The 18433-nt window shown below is 44.4% G+C and overlaps 1 protein-coding gene across 9 annotated transcripts in view; it reads left to right on the top strand.

Moving 5' to 3' along the window:
* The window catches only part of NEO1 (neogenin 1), a 520914-nt gene that overhangs the window by 289065 nt on the left and 213416 nt on the right, over positions 1-18433 (top strand). For all 9 annotated transcript variants that reach the window (XM_074965871.1, XM_074965869.1, XM_074965867.1 and 6 more), the window contains exon 5: positions 6082-6218. In XM_074965871.1, coding sequence (XP_074821972.1) covers positions 6082-6218 — 137 coding nt within the window. The remainder of the gene's footprint in view (positions 1-6081; positions 6219-18433) is intronic.

The raw sequence follows: 18433 nt of genomic DNA, 5'->3' as shown, positions 1-18433 counted from the left end.
TCAGTACCTGTCAGGGCAGCCCAAACACCCACAGCTATCATGCAGGTATAAGAAAGCAGAGCCACCCCGACCTCCCTCAAGTCCCTTCTTACTACCAGTGGCAGTTCTTGGAGCAATTTCAAACTTGTTGTGACAAGTGCTTCCCTCACTTCTCTCTCTCTCTCTCTCTCTCTCTCTCTCTCTCTTTTCCCTTTTATTGTTAGAAGTTAGTTAGTTTAGCTAGTTTTTAGCAGAAGGTTTTAGTTTTAGGTCTTTTTTGACTAACTTTTATCTTTCAGTGTGAGGAATGGTACAGGAATGGTGCCTCACTCACTGAGGTTTAAGGTCTGCCAGACTTGCAGGAAGCCTAAGCCAGTCAGCAGCCCACACCCAGCATGTCTGAAATGTTTGGGAGAATTCCACGTCGGTGACAAGTGTCAAATTTGTAAAGGACTTAAGCCCTGCTCAAAGAAAGATAGAGTGGTGAGGCTCAAGTGTTTACTTATGGAGGCAGCACTTTGCCATCCATTGGAGTTGTCACATATGGAAAATGCCCCAAACACATCAGCGTCAGTATGGAACACCCCACGGGAGATGTCTGTGGCTCTTGGTTCCTTTCACTGGTGCCAAAGAAAAGGCATAATCCCTCCTCAGGTTCAGTAGCACGCTCAGGAGTGGGTGAGGTTCTGTGGCCTGCAATGTGCTAGATGATCACGATGGTCCCTTCTGACCTTAAAGTCTATGAGTCTGAATCTAAATTTGTCAGTACTGAAGCCGGGTAGAGGCAGAGACTCTGCAAGACGTTTGAGGGAGAGATGCTCCCTAGAGAAGTCATTCCCTAAGAAGTATATTAGGAAAAACTTTTTCACTGGGAGGGTGGTGAAGCACTGGAATGGGTTACTTAGGGAGGTGGTGGAATCTCCTTCCTTAGAAGTTTTTGTGGTTTTTAAGGTTTTTAGTTGTTGGTCCTGCTTTGAGCAGGAGGTTGGATTAGATGACCTCCTGAGGTCCCTTCCAACCCTGATATTCTATGATTCCATGATTATAAGAAGGAATTGCCCTCTGGAACCTGTGCCAGGTCCGTTGAAGCTGTTCACTGAAAGATCCTGGTATCAGGGTCATCAGTCATTGCCACTCTCAACCATCCCAGAGGCAAGTGCAGCTGCAAGGCACCTGCTTAGCCTCTCGGTGGCAATATCCCTGGTAGTAATGGAAGGCTTACAGTAGGTACCTATGCCTGTGGCTCCTACCTCACCATGTCAGGAACCTGGGGTACCTTTACCTCCCAAACTTCCACAAAAGCCAGTGCAGTTAAGAGGCAAGTCTCCAGTGATATCTCCATTACCACTGTCCCCGGGCTCAGGCTTCCTATCCCCAGATCCAACGAGTTTTGCTCCTCCATTGTCAGAGGCTTCAGACTCGGAGGTATATTCATCTGTGTCCCAGTCAAGAGGAAAAGCCTATGCTTCATCAGAGATTTGGGCACCATGGGTCATGCAGCAATCACAGCACTGGGTTCCTCCAAAAGGGCAATGGCCAGGACAAGGATGGGTCCCATGCCCATATCAGTGGACATTCTGGACTCTGTGGGACATCCCTTCTCCCTCAACTCTCATTCACTGTCCTCAAGGTCACTCCTGTGCGGCACTACAACTGTGACATTACTCTCCAGTTCCTAATACCGAGATTGGTATTGAGCAGCCAGAAGTCACTCTGGTGGCTTCTCCAATACACCACAACCTCAGAATCCTGTTGCGTCATCGTCTTCATCACCAGGTGAGGCTGTTGAGGTAGCAAACGATTCACCACCACCAGAGGGCCACAGGGCTCATCAAGATCTATTAAGAAAGGTGTCCTCTGTTCTGGGATATTCAGTCAGAGGAGCTGCATTGAAAGGTGTCACAAGTTGGTGGATGTTCTGGTATTGGCAGCCCCTGCAAGAGTGATTCTGCTGATTAGCAAAGCCATTATGGAGGCAGTTAAGGCATCCTGGCAGACACACTCCTCCTTGCGTCCTGAAGCAAAATAAGCTGAGAGAGGAGGTATTATATCCCTCTAAGGGATATGAACACTTGTATTCTCATCCTGACCCAGGCTCCTTGGTACTGGCAGCTACTAATGAGCAAGAGAGACAGAGACATGAAGCATCAACACCAAAAGGCAAAGATTCTCATCTTTGTGCAGATCATAGACTCGTAGAAGATTAGGGTTGGAAAAGACCTCAGGAGGTCATCTAGTCCAACCCCCTACTCAAAGCAAGACCAGCCCCAACTAAATCATCCCAGCCAGGGCTTTGTCAAACTGGGCCTGAAAAACCTCTAAGGATGGAGATTCCACCACCTCCCTAGGTAACCCATTCCAGCGCTTCACCAACCTCCTAGTGAAATATAGTTTTTCCTAATATCTAACCTAGACCTCCCCCACTGCATCTTGAGACCATTGCTCCAGATAACAGAAAACTGGCGGGGAGGGAGGTGCAAACACTTTGGAGGCTAAAGCTAAAATTCAGAGCAGAGGTGGGCAAACTACGGCCCATGGGCCACATCCGGACTGCAGGACTGTCCTGCCTGGCCCCTGAGCTCCCGGCCGGGGAGGCTAGCCCCAGCCCATCCCCTGCTCTTCCTCCTCCCCCACAGCTATGCCACCACACGGGCAGCACGGCTTGTGCCCGACCACCTCCCAGGCTTTCCAATAAGCCAGTCCTGCCACTCTGAGTGGCATGGTAAGGGGGCAGGAATCGGTGGGAGGAGGGGGTTGGATAAGGGGCAGGAGGTCCCGGGGGGCAGTCAGGGAGTGGTTGGATGGGGTGCAGGTTTTGGGCGGGGGGACGGCCAGGGGACAAGAAGCTGGGGGGGGTTGAATAGGGGGTGAGGTCCCAGGGGGGCGGTTAGGGGCAGGGGGTCCCAGGCTGTCAGGGGACAAGGAGCAGGGGGGGTTGAATAGCGGGTGGCGTCCTGGGAGAGGGCGGTCAGGGGACAAGGAGTGGAGGGGGTTGGATAGCGGGTGGGGTCCTAGGAGAGGGCGGTCAGGGGGCAGGAAGTGGGAGGGGGTGGATAGGGGGCGGGGGCCAGGCTGTTTCAGGAGGCACAGCCTTCCCTACCTGGCTCTCCATACCATTTCGCAACCCCAGTGTGGCCCTCGGGCCAAAACGTTTGCCCACTCCTGATTCAGAGGGATCTTCATAAGTTGGAGAACTGGGCTATAGACGACAAAATGAAATTCAACAAAGATAAAAGTAAGGTGCTACACTTAGGGTAGAAAAATCAAATGCACAAATACAGAATGGGGGATAACTGTTCATCTTCAGCCATGTCCCTTCACATTCAGGTGGACTTTTGAAGGACCATGTTTCATTGCTGCAGACTATGCAACAACATCGACCCACTCTTTGCCTCCAAATCTTCTGTCCTTGATTTATTTTATTTCGTTTTGAGAGAGAGAGAAAGATTACAAGAAAGGACTTGCAGGTAACAGTTTCTGCTGTCTTCCTCTCAGCTAGTGTAGAACCAGCCAGCTGTGCTGTTCACCTGCACAAGCACCATTGCTTAAGGCAGTCATGATACTAGGACTCCCAGTATGGCCTTCCTGGAACATGGACTCTCAACCTAATTCCCTAAGCTCCTTTTAAAAAACAAACAAAACCTTTTTAACCTCTCTGAAGTGTTGTTTTCCCTTGTATATCATCTCCATAATTACTTTTACCTCAGATTTTTTTGGGTCATCCAACTGGAATTGTCCATAGAAGAGCCTTGTCTCTAAGTCTTCCTGGACGTTTGTTCTCAGTCTGTTTCCTAATTTGTATCCACACGGAACTGTTCCTTTCACATAATTTGAAAGATGTTCTTTATTTTTAAATTTTTTTAAACCAGCACGTCCAACAGAAAAGTTGGTTCGCAAATTGGAGTACAGACCTGTAAATTATCTGGATAGAACAGTCTTGGGAAAAATTAAATGTCCTTTTGTTCTTTGTGGTGGACATAAAATAGAAGAAAGCTCCAAAGGCCTCTATCTAATAACAAATAACCCTTGCAATTATGTTAGCATACCTCTTCCAATGATAGAATCCTAATTTAAAATGTTTTAACAGAGGAAGCACATAGGTTGAGTATTGTATTTTGTCCACTTGCCTTTTAATAAAATTATAAAGGAAAAAAGTGTAATTATACTGGCCAGAACTTACACAAAAGTATTTTTAGTTTTGGACCTTCCACTTGGTCAAACGCAGAAAGATTGGATTGCTCTAATTAATAACTATAGACCAGTGAACCCTAGATTTTACTATATTAATCTATGTCAAAGACTACTTTAGCAGAAAAATCTGGCTCTGCAGTTCCAGAAGAGGCAGCTGCTATTCTTCTATTTCCCACTTTTATTGGAGGATTTGGATGATTTGGAATTTATCCAGTCAACCAGGCTTTTGTTGTTTGTTTCTCAGTTTTGCTTTTTGTTAGTGACATATGTGTACTTGTATTGTGTACAGTTGTTTAAAATTAAATTTTACAAGAACTCATAGAATCATAGAATATCAGGTTTGGAAGGGACCTCAGGAGGTCAGCTAGTCCAACCCCCTGCTCAAAGCAGGACCAATCCCCAACTAAATCATCCCAGCCAGGGCTTTGTCAAGCCTGACCTTGAAAACCTCTAAGGAAGGAGATGCCATCACCTCCCTAGATAACCCATTCCAGTGCTTCACCACCCTCCTAGTGAAATTTTTTTTTCCTAATATCCAACCTAAACCTCCCCCACTGCAACTTGAGACCATTACTCCTTGTTCTGTCATCTGCTACCACTGAGAACAGTCTAGATCCATCCTCTTTGGAACCCCCTTTCAGGTAGTTGAAAGCAGCTATCAAATCCTCCCTCATTCTTCTCTTCCGCAGACCAAACAATCCCAGTTCCCTCAGCCTCTCCTCAGAAGTCATGTGCTCCAACCCCCTGATCATTTTTGTTGCCCTCTGCTGGACGCTTTCCAATTTTTCCACATTCTTCTTGTAGTGTGGGGCCCAAAACTGGACACAGTACTCCAGATGAGGCCTCACCAATGTTGACTAGAGGGGAACGATCACGTCCCTCGATCTGCTGGCAGTGCCCCTACTTATACAGCCCAAAATGCCATTAGCCTTCTTGGCAACAAGGGCACACTGTTGACTCATATCCAGCTTCTTATCCACTGTAACCCCTAGGTCCTTTTCTGCAGAACTGCTGCCTACCCATTCGGACCCTAGTCTGTAGCAGTGCATGGGAGTGAGGAGTGTTGGAAGATTCTTCTAAATATAAGGAGCAGCATATAAGAAAGCTGGATATAATGGGAGGGTACCTAAGGAGGGAGGCTAGAAGTATTGTTCTTTGTTGGTTTGGTTCATGAAAAAGCCCTCACATGGCTTACATAATAAAATCTGAAGATAGGTATTTTTTTCTAAAGAAGACAAAAGTCAGCCCTGAATGTTTATATGGGGGAGAGTTTGAAAGTTTAGTCTTCCCACTGTTTTAGATCTGTAGGTTTAGTTTTCCCACTGTCTTCCCACTGTTTTAGTGTAGGAAGCCCTTGTAGAACAGGTTTTATTTTGGAGCTCTTGTATACAACTCAAATGGCTGCCTTCTTTACAAAAATGCAATTATGCAGAGTATTTACAACCATTTATTTCTTAGGTTGCATAGATGCTAAGCTTGGCTTTTGGTATACTTGACTTAACCACTTTCCAGCTATGACTGGAATGGTTTTAGTGCTGGGAAAATTATTCTTTGAAGGCAGTGATTGAATACTTACATCTTTCATGAATTTTAATTACAGTATTTTAAAATCACTTGAGTTGCATATAACTCATAAGATTTGAAGCTTGAAAGTGCAAAAAATGCATTAATATTGTGTGGGATGTATACTGTTGAATTTAAACCTATATTTAAATAACCAGTCTAGTTAAAAACACACCATTCCTCTATGTTAATATACCATTAAAGAATCCAACCTCAGAAGTGATGTAATCAGCTATTTTTTCAGTGTATTTAGAAGTTTCATTTGGAGACCTTCCATATTTCCTTCGATCAGTACTCCATACATATTAGTTTGTTTGCTACATTACCTATATGTCCTGTCTTGCACAGCTCTGAAAGATTTCTGTTACTGGCGGGAGGGAGCCTGGAGATCAGTGATATCACAGAAGATGATGCTGGGACATATGCCTGCATTGTGGATAATGGGAATGAGACAATTGAAGCTCAAGCAGATCTTACAGTTCAAGGTATGTAGAATGTTTAGTTTTGAGAAAGAACTGATCTCCACGTATGTATATAGTCAGGCGTTTGTTCTTGCACGTTCATTGATTTCAAAAGGGATTCAGATTTTTGTTCTTTCTTCAATAAAACCAAAACCAACAACCTGAGTTGGTTTCCTAGAAATGTCACATGATTATACTCATGCTGTTTTTGTACTCTTTGTATTGTTAATGATTTCATAAACACTCTAATGAGGAATTAAATTTTTATACATACATATTAACCACATTGAAGACAGTTGCACACATCAGATGAGTACGACAATATTACAAGTTGGTTGTTTCCTAAAGGGAACAGTCTCTAGGTTATTAGGACTGCAAGTTGACCTACCTTTATAATTACCTTCTAGGTCTTACCTGAAAAGGACACTGTCACAGGTATTTTTCATAATCTGTAAAGATGTTACCGTCTTAGAGTAACCCACTGGAAAAATATAAAACTGAAATCAGTTTATTCACCTAATTTCCTCTTCTGTTGTGTGCATACCATTTACGTGTAAGGTTGCTCCTGAATGCTATTTTTTTTTAATAGAAATAACATCGAGACATATATTTAAAGACACTGTTTCAGTTATGTAGACTTTGCAAAGAAGTATACAAATAAGGTAAGTTCTCTAGAGGGCACAGAAAGTTAGGTGAAATGTTGGCACCTCTTAATCCTTGCCATGCCTCGCGAGGGATCTCAAGTATGAATTTTTAATTGGAACTTTGTTCTACTACAAGATATAGAAATGCCCCCAAATGCCTGATTGGTGCATTTATGATGCATCTTGTCATAGAGCATGACTGATTTGTTTACAGTGGGTTGCACAGTAATGACAGCTGCTTTTATAAAAATAATTTTTAAAAAACCCCATAACGTTGTTTTGCAGAGATTGCATTTCATTATGTTTTAATGGTAGAATTAGCCAATCTTATAATAGTAACTATGTCATAATTTTAGAGCTCTTCGTGTTTCATAATAAATGGAGAATAGTGGTCCTGTTTTAAGGGCCAATTCCTTTCTATAGACAACATTTGTCTCTAATAGGATTACCTTTTATTAGTTTGTCCTCCTAAGAAAGGAAAGTGACTCTGCAACAGAGTGTTTTGCCTTACAAAATAAAACAAAGCTAATTCTGCATAGTTGGAATCTGGACTAATAACTTTTTTCCCTTTAGGAAACCAATAAATTTACAATTCATTTTGCTGTTTGCAGGTGCTAAGATTTTTTTATCCCATTCATTAGTGCTGACATAATTAAGACTGGAAATAGACACAAGTACACTTTAAATTGTCTAGAAGGAGGGAAATACTGAAGCTGAAACTAAATATACATATACACAAAACCAAGCACACAGATTCACTATACTGTTTAGGAAATCCAGAATAATAAGCACAACTTTCTGTGACAGAAGTGTCCCTCAAAATGTATATTCATTGAACTCTGTCTTAAATTATCATAAAGTAGCAAGGTGAGTGAGATAATATCTTTTATTGGACCAACTTCTGTTGGTGAAAGTTCCAAGCTTTTGAGCTACACAGTACGCTTTTTCTATTTCATGGAAGTCGGCTCTCTTCAGATGAGGTCATTTACATGTGGAGAGGTGCCTTCCAGGCTACTTCCAATCTTCTATGTTGGTTCAGGTTCCCTCTATTCAGATTAGTGCAGTCATGTATTTATAGTAGTTAAAATCTAGTTCAGGGTTCAAGGCATACTTATCTATGGTTGTTAGGAATCTTTAGGAGTCTCAGCTGAAGCACCAGCAAGTCCCAGAGTCTGATATTACCAAAAAATCTTTGTATGCTGTCTCCATTTGCTGGCAGGGTGGAACTATATCCAAGTGTGTTGTCCTGGCATAGCAGATCTGGAGAAGGAAAATGAGCAGATGGGAAAAATTTCCTATTGGCTAGTGGTCTATTTTTAACCACTGAGTTTATATAGATATATTTTTAAAAAACAACAACAAACGCAACCAAGCAAGCCATGATATACTGTTAAATGGTTCAGAAAGTCACCTTTCAAGAGTGACTACTGTGCTTACCTCTGGGATATTGGGTTATAAAATACGGCTTAAAAGCCTCCTCACAAAATTTACATAATTTGTGAAATACTAGGTCACAGGATATCAGATTTCATATTGTCTATTTCCCCCCTGTAATCTTAATGTTAAATTAACAAAGGAAAATTGCTCACCTGAAGATTGTTACCGGAGAATATTCTTTATGGGATTGCATATTAAGAAGGTGCAAGAATTTGGCTGCCTACTGGTTGGAGGGAGTATTCTACTGGGAGCAGATTACCTGTGCTCAATCTGCACTAGTTGCTTGTTAGTTTCTAGATGGAATAAAAGATATTGGTATTGACCTGTGAAGTCCTAACTGGTCTGGGAACTTCCTGTCTGAGAGCATGCCTCTTGCCTCATAAAATGCTGTTATGGTAGTTATCAGGCACTTAAGGTGGAGCCTGCTTGGTTTAAAAGTAAAGGGGTTTGTTGAGAAATTATTCTTTTTGAGAGCTGCTTCACTTTGGAATTACTTCCACTTGGATCCAAAATAATGAGAATCTGTTGACCTTCAGGGTATGCTGCAAGTGCCATCTATTGATCTTGGCTCCAGGGCAGGGAGAAGAAACTTGGGGAGACTGGTGTGCCTTTTTTCTGTGTATTTATATGCAGGCTGATACATATCTGTGCAAGGTGGGGTTATGTGAGACCCTGTGTGTTTTGTGTGTTTAGATGGTTAAGAAGCTGATTATGTATTTTACAGAATCATCAAGGGGACTCAAACTTTTTTATGTAGAAGTGGAAATAAAATCAAAGCTGTGAGACAAGCTAAAGAAAGCAAAGAAATTCAAAGTTAAGATGCATCCGATGAAGTGAGCTGTAGCTCATGAAAGCTCATGCTCAAATAAATTGGTTAGTCTCTAAGGTGCCACAAGTACTCCTTTTCTTTTTGCGAATACAGACTAACACGGCTGTTACTCTGAAAAAAGTTAAGATTGACGCTGCATCCTTAACTTGTCCCATTGTGTCTGGCCATTTGGGTATTAAAAGGATCTGAGATCAGTGTTAATTTGTGACACTGAAACAATCAAGCATAATCAGGCAGATCTACAATGATGTTGGCTTTACTTCTGGCTTTCATTTGTTTGGTTGTGTCAAAACTTTAATATTTTTTTGAAAGTTAGTTCTTTTATGCCAATCAGTTGTTATAGAATTAGCAACAAGAACATCTGACTTCTAGTATCAAGGCATTAGAGAAAAATTATTTTTCTTCGAGTGATGGTCCCTATATGGATTCCAAACATGGGTGCACATGCGTGCCATGTGCTGGAGCCAAAAGGTTTTCATAGCAGTGCCCGTTGACCCTCAGATGCTCCATGCGTCTCCCTTGTGCTTGCAGCTGAGGCTATAATAGGCTGTGTGGGCTGATGCTGCTCCAGTTCCCTCTTACCACCACATGGCTGGAGTCGGAACCCCTTTGTCCCTCCATCTCTTGGCTTTGCTAAAGGAGTGATTTTTCTAGTGCCTTTCTGTATATAATTATCTGAATAGTTGTTCCTAGTTGATAGTCAACTAGTTAGTTCGTTCAGTAAGTTCAGTTAGAGTAGCTTTCCCTCCAGTTTGGAGGTTGACATTCTTTGTCCAACAGCAGTGCAAACAATAGTTTTGATGTGTTGGTCAGGAACTGTTCCTACTCCCTCCTGCAGTACCCCTTTCATCTTTAGGGGGCATCTTTCTCCATTCGCCCACAAATGGGGCAAGATCGCCATGGACAATTGAGTACTGGAGATCATCCATCATGGGTACTCCATAGAGTTCCCCCCTTATTGCCCACCCTGGTCCCTCCATGGGGACTCCTCTCATCAATCTCTCCTGCAATAGGAAGCTGGTGCTCTTCTCCTCAATGGTGTCATAGAGCCTTTCCTGCTTCGCTACTGGGACGGGGGCTTTTACTCCCCATACTTCCTCATCCCAAAGAAGGTCAGGGGACTGCAACCCATTCTGGACCTTTGAGTACTCAACAGATTTATCCAGAAATCCAAGTTCCACACGGTGACGTTAGCATTGATTATTCCCTCCTTCTCCCATGGAGCCTGGTTTGCCGCTCTCGACATGAAGGATGCCTATTTCCACATCAATATTCACCCTGCTCAGGGCAAGATCCTCCAGTTCACTACTAATTCCAAGTTCTCCTCTTCAGTATCGTGACAGCTCCCCGTGTCTTCACCAAAGTCTTTGCCATTGTCACCACCCACATACAACTCGTCTGCTTCTCCATGTTTCCTTACCTGGATGACTGGCTCTTCATGGTGCTCTCCCAATGAGTCTTCATCACTGCCATGATAGATCCTTGCTCACCTCTTTGGGCATTTGTATCAGTGAGGAGAAGTTGGTCCTCATACCTAACCAGCAAAAAGAAAAGGAGTACTTGTGGCACCTTAGAGACTAACCAATTTATTTGAGCATAAGCTTTCGTGAGCTACAGCTCACTTCATCGGACTAACACGGCTGTTACTCTGATACCTAACCAGGTCATCCACCTTATCGGCACCTGATTGGATTCTGTCACTGCACGAGCCTTCCTCCCAGCACATTGCTTCGCCATGCTCACTTCTACAATTGCGCACTTATGCCGCAACCCCCGCACCATCATCTGCCACTGTCTCTTCCTCCATGGACGTATGGTGGCCTTCACCTCTCTCATGCCCCACACTTGCCTCCACATGTGTTGCCGTCAGCTGTGACTCCTCTCCATCTACAGACCACACAGAGATCATATAGGCCACAGAGTCCTCCTTTCCCGGATGGTCCTGGCCTCCTTCATGTGATGGGCCAACCTTTCCAAGGGTGTATGCCCTTTACATCTCCTTACCCCACAAGCCACCATCACTTGGACCACCGCACAGCCCAAGGGGTCTGGACACCATGGGAAGCCAGGCTGCATATGAACATCCTGGAGTTGAGAGCAGTCCATTTCATGTGCCGAGCCTTCCTTCCCCTCATTTGGTCCCACCACATTCAGCTGCTCTCCAACAACATTGCAGCAGCGGTTTATATCAACAACCAAGTTGGCTCCTACTCTCCTTCCCTCTTTACAAAATCCGTCTGATTGTGGAACTGGTGCCTCAAACACCACATTACACTCCAGGCCCATGTATTTCCCAGGCACCCAGAACTCACTGGCAGACACACTCAGCAGGTCTTTCCACATGAACCACAAGTGGAAACTGCACAACACCATTCTCCTTTACCTCTTCCGTAGGTGGGGCACCCCCCCTCTTTGGGAACCCTTTGCAACCAGTGAGAACCACAAACTGCCCCTTTATTGCGCCAGAGGGACCATGGGACATGACTCTCAGGGGGATGCCTTACTCCCCCCACCCCCGGAGGGGCGATCTGCTCTATGCCTTTTCCCCCCTTCCCCTCCTCCCACAAGTCCTCCATAAGATTTGCAGAGACTGAACTATGGTGATACTGACAGCCCCATTCTACCCCTGTCAGTATTGGTTCACAGACTTCCACCTCTCTGCTCACACTCTGATCTTCCTCTGTGCCAGCCCGGATCTCCTCACACAAGACCAGGTCCAGCTTTGACATCCCAATCCTGGTCCTGTCCACCTCACAGCTTGGTTTTTGGCTGGGACTCAGGAATAGCCATGAAAGTACTCTTCTTGGTGGCCGTTACCTTGGTGCAACAAGTCAGCGAACTGGTGGCCATGATGGCTGACCCCCCATTACATGATCTTCCACAGAGATAAAGTTTCCTTGCGCCTGCATCTGAAATTCCTACCAAAGGTGGTGTCAGAATTCCACCTGAATCAGTGCATTCGCCTCTTGGCCTTGTATCCCAAACTCCACACCTCTCACCCTGACAGGGCTTTCCATTCCCTCAACCTCCACTGTGCACTTGTCTTCTACCTCCAACGCACGCGTGCCTTTCGGATTTCTCTGAGATGCTTTATCACCATTGTCAACCGATGCAAAGGGCTTGCCCTCTCCTCGCAGAGGATCTCCAGATGGATTTCTGGATGCACCTATGACATTCTGTACCTCAAAGAAACACTGTGGAACCCCCATATTCACCACTATTATATTATTTTTTCTATATTTTGTACAAAGTATGCCTTGTGAGGTATCATTTAAGAAGTCTTAATCTATTGAACATTAATATCCTGTCGAATTGTACATAATATCATTGTTTCCAAAGTTATGAAGTTTTCCTAAGTGTGTGTAACTGAAATATGTTGAGTTTTGGAAACACCCACAGCCAGGCTTTCAGTGGCAACAAAGGAGCAACTATCACTGACTAGGCAGGCATCGCTGGCCCATCAAGAAGAATCCACTCTCCCAGAGACTTCTTAGAGAGGGTATGTACGCAGTGGGGTTCTGCCTGATCCCCACGTCACAGCAAGGACCTTTCTAGCAGCTGGAAGAAAGTATAAAAAAGGGACAGTGACATCATCACTTGACCTCTCTCCTCCCCCATCTCTACACCTAGAAGATTGTCTGGAAGACAAAGATGTTGAACTGTGGAGACTGGTCCCCAGTTTGGGAAAGGGAATTCAGCCTGTGTATTGAGAACTGTGAGCTGCCTGTAACATGTATTAGGATGAGAGACTGCTTGATTCAAATCCTGCTTAGTTTGTAGATTTTAGCTGTGAATTTATTTTTATTTCTTTTGTAACCAACTTTGATCACTATGCCTGCTACTTATAATCACTTAAAATCTGCCTTTCTGTAGTTAATAAATCTGTTTTATATTTTACCTAAAACAGTGTGTTTTTTGTTGAAGTGCTTTGGGAATCTCAGCTCAGATTACAAACCCTGGTTCATGTCCACTTTCCTTTGACGAAGTGGTGAACTAATTAAGCACTTGCACTGTGCAAGGGAGTCTTGAGCAGTGTAAGACAGTGTATATTTCTTGGGTGCAAGGCTGGAGGCTGTGGTGATTGGCTGGTGCCTCTCTCTATATGATTCATGAGTGACTTAGAGAGCATTCATACAATTTCGCTGAGTATGAGTCTCCACATACTGATGGCTGAGTGATCACAGCACCTGGAGGGGTTTTGTTGTTTGTCGTTGTCATAGCACTGAGACAGCCATCCCAGGTTGGAGACTTAAGGGGGCACAGCAGTCCCACAGTTCCAGGTTGTACCCTGGAGATCCCATCACAGCATCCATGAATGTTACACCTCTGTTGCTGTCACAGCGTGCACTATACGAGCACTTACGGTCACATCCGCATGCCTCATACACGTACCATGGCAGAATATCTCTCATGCCGCCACATGGCGTTCCATTCCGACCTTCACAGTTCATTACACCATTGCACTGGTGACAGCAGTGGTCGCAGCCGTGAACCACGCTGTACTCCAGACAGTGCTCCCTCACAAGTCCTCACACTCACCTGCTCACTACTCACACCCATGTTTGGAATCCATATAGGGTCTATCACTTGAAGAAGAAGAGTTGTTTACTTACCTGTAACTGGAGGTTCTTCAAGATGTATGGACCCTATTTGGATTCCAACATTCACCTTCCATCACCTCTGCTGTGGACTGAACTTCTCAGTGGTAAGAGGGATACTGGAGTGGTGTCAGCCCGCATGGCTTATTATAGTCTTGGCTGCAAGCATGAGGGGTATATACAGTGTTCATGCAGGTCAGCGAGCACTGCTACAAAAACCTTCCGGCTCTATCATATGGCACACATGCACACCCACGTTTGGAATCCAAATAGGGACCACACATCTCAAAGGAGCTCGTTACAAGTAAGTAACCTCCTCTTATGCACAAAAAATCCTATGCCGTTGGCATGTTTGTCCTTTCCACTGTAATAGAATACCTGGCCTTATTCTGTTAATACCTCTCCAAAGTTCTTCCATATGACCTCAGAGATTCCTAGGAGGTGCCAGGTGTATTGTTCCATTTCGTACGTGAGTTCTTTCAACCTCCCTATTTGTCTCAATGTCCTTACATTCCATGTGGTTATGGTGATGTTATTTCTTCCACAGATCCTCTTTGTTGCGGTCACACCAGTAGTATACTTTTCGCATCTGCCTTGGTGGGAGACGGATGGCACAGTCATTATTAACCCAGGCTGCGATCAATCCAGTATGGACATCGTTACCTTGCTCCTCATGTGGTGTGTCTTGGACAAATTTCTAACCTGGCGGAGCCCATCCCTCTCCAGGCAGCCCCCTTTTAGTTGTCTCTTATGACATTCAGGAGGCGCAATGGGCCTATTCTGTCCCTGGACCCACAGGGGAAAGGCGTAGGATTTCTGGTGCATAAAGGTATCAAGAATTCAGTATTAGGATGGCACCCAATGTCCAGCAGGCTTATTTCCATCTGTCTAAAGGCAGTACTATTTAATATCACAGTGGTACAAGTCTACGTCTCTACAACAGACTATGACTAAGAGCAAATTGAAAATTTGTACAATGCGCTCCAAGACAACATCGATAAGGTACACAAGAAACATATCCTGATTGTACAAGGAGATTGGAATGCTAAAATGGGTACTGGCGCACAGGCATATTGGTGAGATTATTGTGGAACTTTCTGTAATGAGGTAACCAATGAGAGAGGATTGAGATTTTTGGAGTTAGCCAGCTATAACAATCTGGTTCTTGCAAACACATTAGGAGCACATAAAGCATCCAGACGATCAACATGGCACACATCTAATGGTCTACATCACAGCCAGATGGACTACATCATGGTGCAAAACCAATTTCATTCTGGGATTAACAGAGCTAAAACAAGAAGCTTCTCCGGTGCTGATGTTGGAAGTGATGACGACCTTGTGATGCTGAATTTTTGGCTGCGGCTAAGGAAAATCATCAGGCCAAAGTTAACCAGAACCAAGTTTGACTTAAAATGACTCTGACACGAAACATTGCAGTGTCATTCCAAGCAATGATCAGTGGAAAATTTTGCCCCCTTGCTTGCTCTAGAGGAAGACGTAGAAACAATGACCAACAATTTCAACGCTGTAATGAACGAGGCAGCAATGGCCATCTTTGGCAAACATTGTAAGAAGACAAAACCATGGGTCACAAATGAAATATTACAAATATGTGAAATTAGAATAGAACTTGAGAGACAAGAACAGCACTGAGGGAGCTGATAAATACAGAGCGATTGGCAGAAAGATTAAGAAAGGAATGAAGGTGGCCAAGGAGATATGGATTGAAAAACAATGCTCTAAAATTGAAGAGTGTATCAATAATAAAAATGGCAAATGAGCCTTCCAGGTTGTAAAAGATTTGATGGAGGAAAGATGAACCAAAGCTAATGCAATTCAAGACAAAGAAGGGAACAGTCTTACAGAAGAAAGGGACATCATCAATAGGTGGACAAACTACTGTTCTAATCTATGCAACCACCAGACAAATGAAGATCATCGTGTCGTAGACAGCTCAGATTGAAAAGAGGAGGATGACTTTCCAATACTATTTGAAGTAGTAGAGACAGCTGTGAAATCACTCAAGAATGGAAAGGCTACAAGTATTGACAACATCCCAGCTGAACTGATGAAATTTGGAGGAGAAATAGTAATAGATGTACTCACCAAGAACCGCAACAAGATATGGCCGATCAGTGAGTGGCCCTCCATGTGGACACAGTCACTAATCATCACTCTGCCAAAGAAAGGCAACCTGCAATTGTGTCAAAATTACCGGACCATAAGCTTAATTAGCCATCCCAGCAAAGTGATGTTGAAAGTCATATTGAACAGATTGAAGCCACAAGGAGAGAATATCATTGCTGAAGAACAGACTGGCTTTTGTGCTGGAAGAAGTACCACAGAATAGATTTTCAACCTTCATGTTCTATGTGAGAAGTACTTACAACACCAGCAGGACAGCTATCACGTCTTTGTTGACTTCAAGAAGGCATTTGACAGAGTATGGCATGAAGCTCTCTGTGCAACCATGAAGAAGTACAATGTTGGTCATAAGCTTTATTCTTACCATTAAACAACTGTATGCCAAGGCCAGCAGTGCAGTTCTCGACAATGGCACAATAGGAGAGTGGTTTCACACCACTGTTGGAATCCAGCAAGGCTGCCTTCTTTTGCTCACACTGTTCAACATCTACTTGGAGCGTATAATGACTGATGCCCTAGAAGATCACATATGCACAGTCAGTACTGGGGGGCGAACAATCTCAAATCTTCGCTTCGCTGATGACATTGATGGCCTGGCAGGCAGCGAAGATGAACTTGCCAACCTTGTGAAACAATTGGATGAAACCTTTAAAATATGGCATGGAAAATAGTGCAGAGAAAACCAAGCTGATGATAAACAAATGTGATGGGATCAGCTCGCATATCACTGTCAGTGGACAAGAGCTGGAGACAGTGAAACAGTTCAAGTATTTGGGGTTAATCATCACTGATGAAGGATCCAAGGCAGAAATCCGGGCAAGATTTCTTTCACAAACAGCAGCAGTGTGGCAAAGCTAAAGCCAATTTGGAGGAATAAGAACATCTCCCTGAAATCGAAACTGAAACTGCTGCACGCATTGGTCATCTCCATTTTTCTCTATGCGTGCGAGACGTGGAACCTTACTGCAGAACTTGAATGGAAAATACAGGTAGCAGAGAAGAGATACTTCCGTAAAATTCTGGGCGTCTCCTACTTCGACCACATCACTAATGAAGAGGTCCTCAACATCATCACCCAATGCACTGGGTCATATGAAGACCTCTTGATGACCATGAAGGAGCACAGGCTGAAGTGGTACGGCCAGGTAACAAGATCATCTGGCCTATCCAAGATCATCCTCCAAGGGACAGTACTGGGGAAGAGAAGAAGAGGTAGACAGAAGAAGAGATGGATTGACAACATTAAAGAGTGGACAGGAATGGACTTCACAGAGACTCAAGCACTGACACACAATCATCAGGGGTGGAGACAATTCGTTGATCATCAATGATGGTGCCCCAATGACAATGCAGTCATGGGAGTGATGATGATGAATCTCACTCCCATGACCTTCCTCCCATGACCCTCCTCACTAGGTTAGCCAGCCTGCTGGCAAAGCATCTTTGCCAGCAGGCTGGCTAACCTAGTGAGGAGGGCTTTAAACTAGGTTCACCGGGGGAAGGAGACCAAAGCCCTGAGGTAAGTGGGAAAGCGGGATACCGGGAGGAAGCACAGGCAGGAATGTCTGTGAGGGGAGGGCTCCTGCCTCATACTGGGAATGAGGGGCGATCAACAGGTTATCTCAAGTGCTTATATACAAATGCACAAAGCCTTGGAAACAAGCAGGGAGAACTGGAGGTCCTGGTGATGTCAAGGAACTATGACGTGATTGGAATAACAGAGACTTGGTGGGATAACTCACATGACTGGAGTACAGTCATGGATGGTTATAAACTGTTCAGGAAGGACAGGCAGGGCAGAAAAGGTGGTGGAGTAGCACTGTATGTAAGGGAGCAGTATGACTGCTCAGAGCTCCGGTACGAAACTGTGGAAAAACCTGAGTGTGTCTGGATTAAGTTTAGAAGTGTGTGCAACAAGAGTGATGTAGTGGTGGGAGTCTGCTATAGACCACCGGACCAGGGGGATGAGGTGGATGAGGCTTTCTTCCGGCAACTCATGGAAGCTACTAGATCGCATGCCCTGATTCTCATGGGTGACTTTAATTTTCCTGATATCTGCTGGGAGAGCAATACAGCGGTGCATAGACAATCCAGGAAGTTTTTGGAAAGCGTAGGGGACAATTTCCTGGCGCAAGTGCTAGGGGAGCCAACTAGGGGGGGCGCTTTTCTTGACCTGCTGCTCACAAACCGGGTAGAATTAGTGGGGGAAGCAAAAGTGGATGGGAATCTGGGAGACAGTGACCATGAGTTGGTTGAGTTCAGGATCCTGATGCAGGGAAGAAAGGTAAGCAGCAGGATACGGACCCTGGACTTCAGGAAAGCAGACTTCGACTCCCTCAGGGAACGGATGGGTAGGATCCCCTGGGGGACTAACATGAAGGGGAAGGGAGTCCAGGAGAGCTGGCTGTATTTCAAGGAATCCCTGTTGAGGTTACAGGGACAAACCATCCCGATGAGTCGAAAGAATAGTAAATATGGCAGGCGACCAGCTTGGCTTAATGGTGAAATCCTAGCGGATCTTAAACATAAAAAAGAAGCTTACAAGAAGTGGAAGGTTGGACATATGACCAGGGAAGAGTATAA

The sequence above is a fragment of the Natator depressus genome, chromosome 10 (assembly GCF_965152275.1).
Source record: "Natator depressus isolate rNatDep1 chromosome 10, rNatDep2.hap1, whole genome shotgun sequence".
Taxonomy (NCBI): Eukaryota; Metazoa; Chordata; order Testudines; family Cheloniidae; genus Natator; species Natator depressus.
Note: the sequence above shows the minus strand (reverse complement) of the source record. Positions and strands in the feature narration are given on the sequence as shown.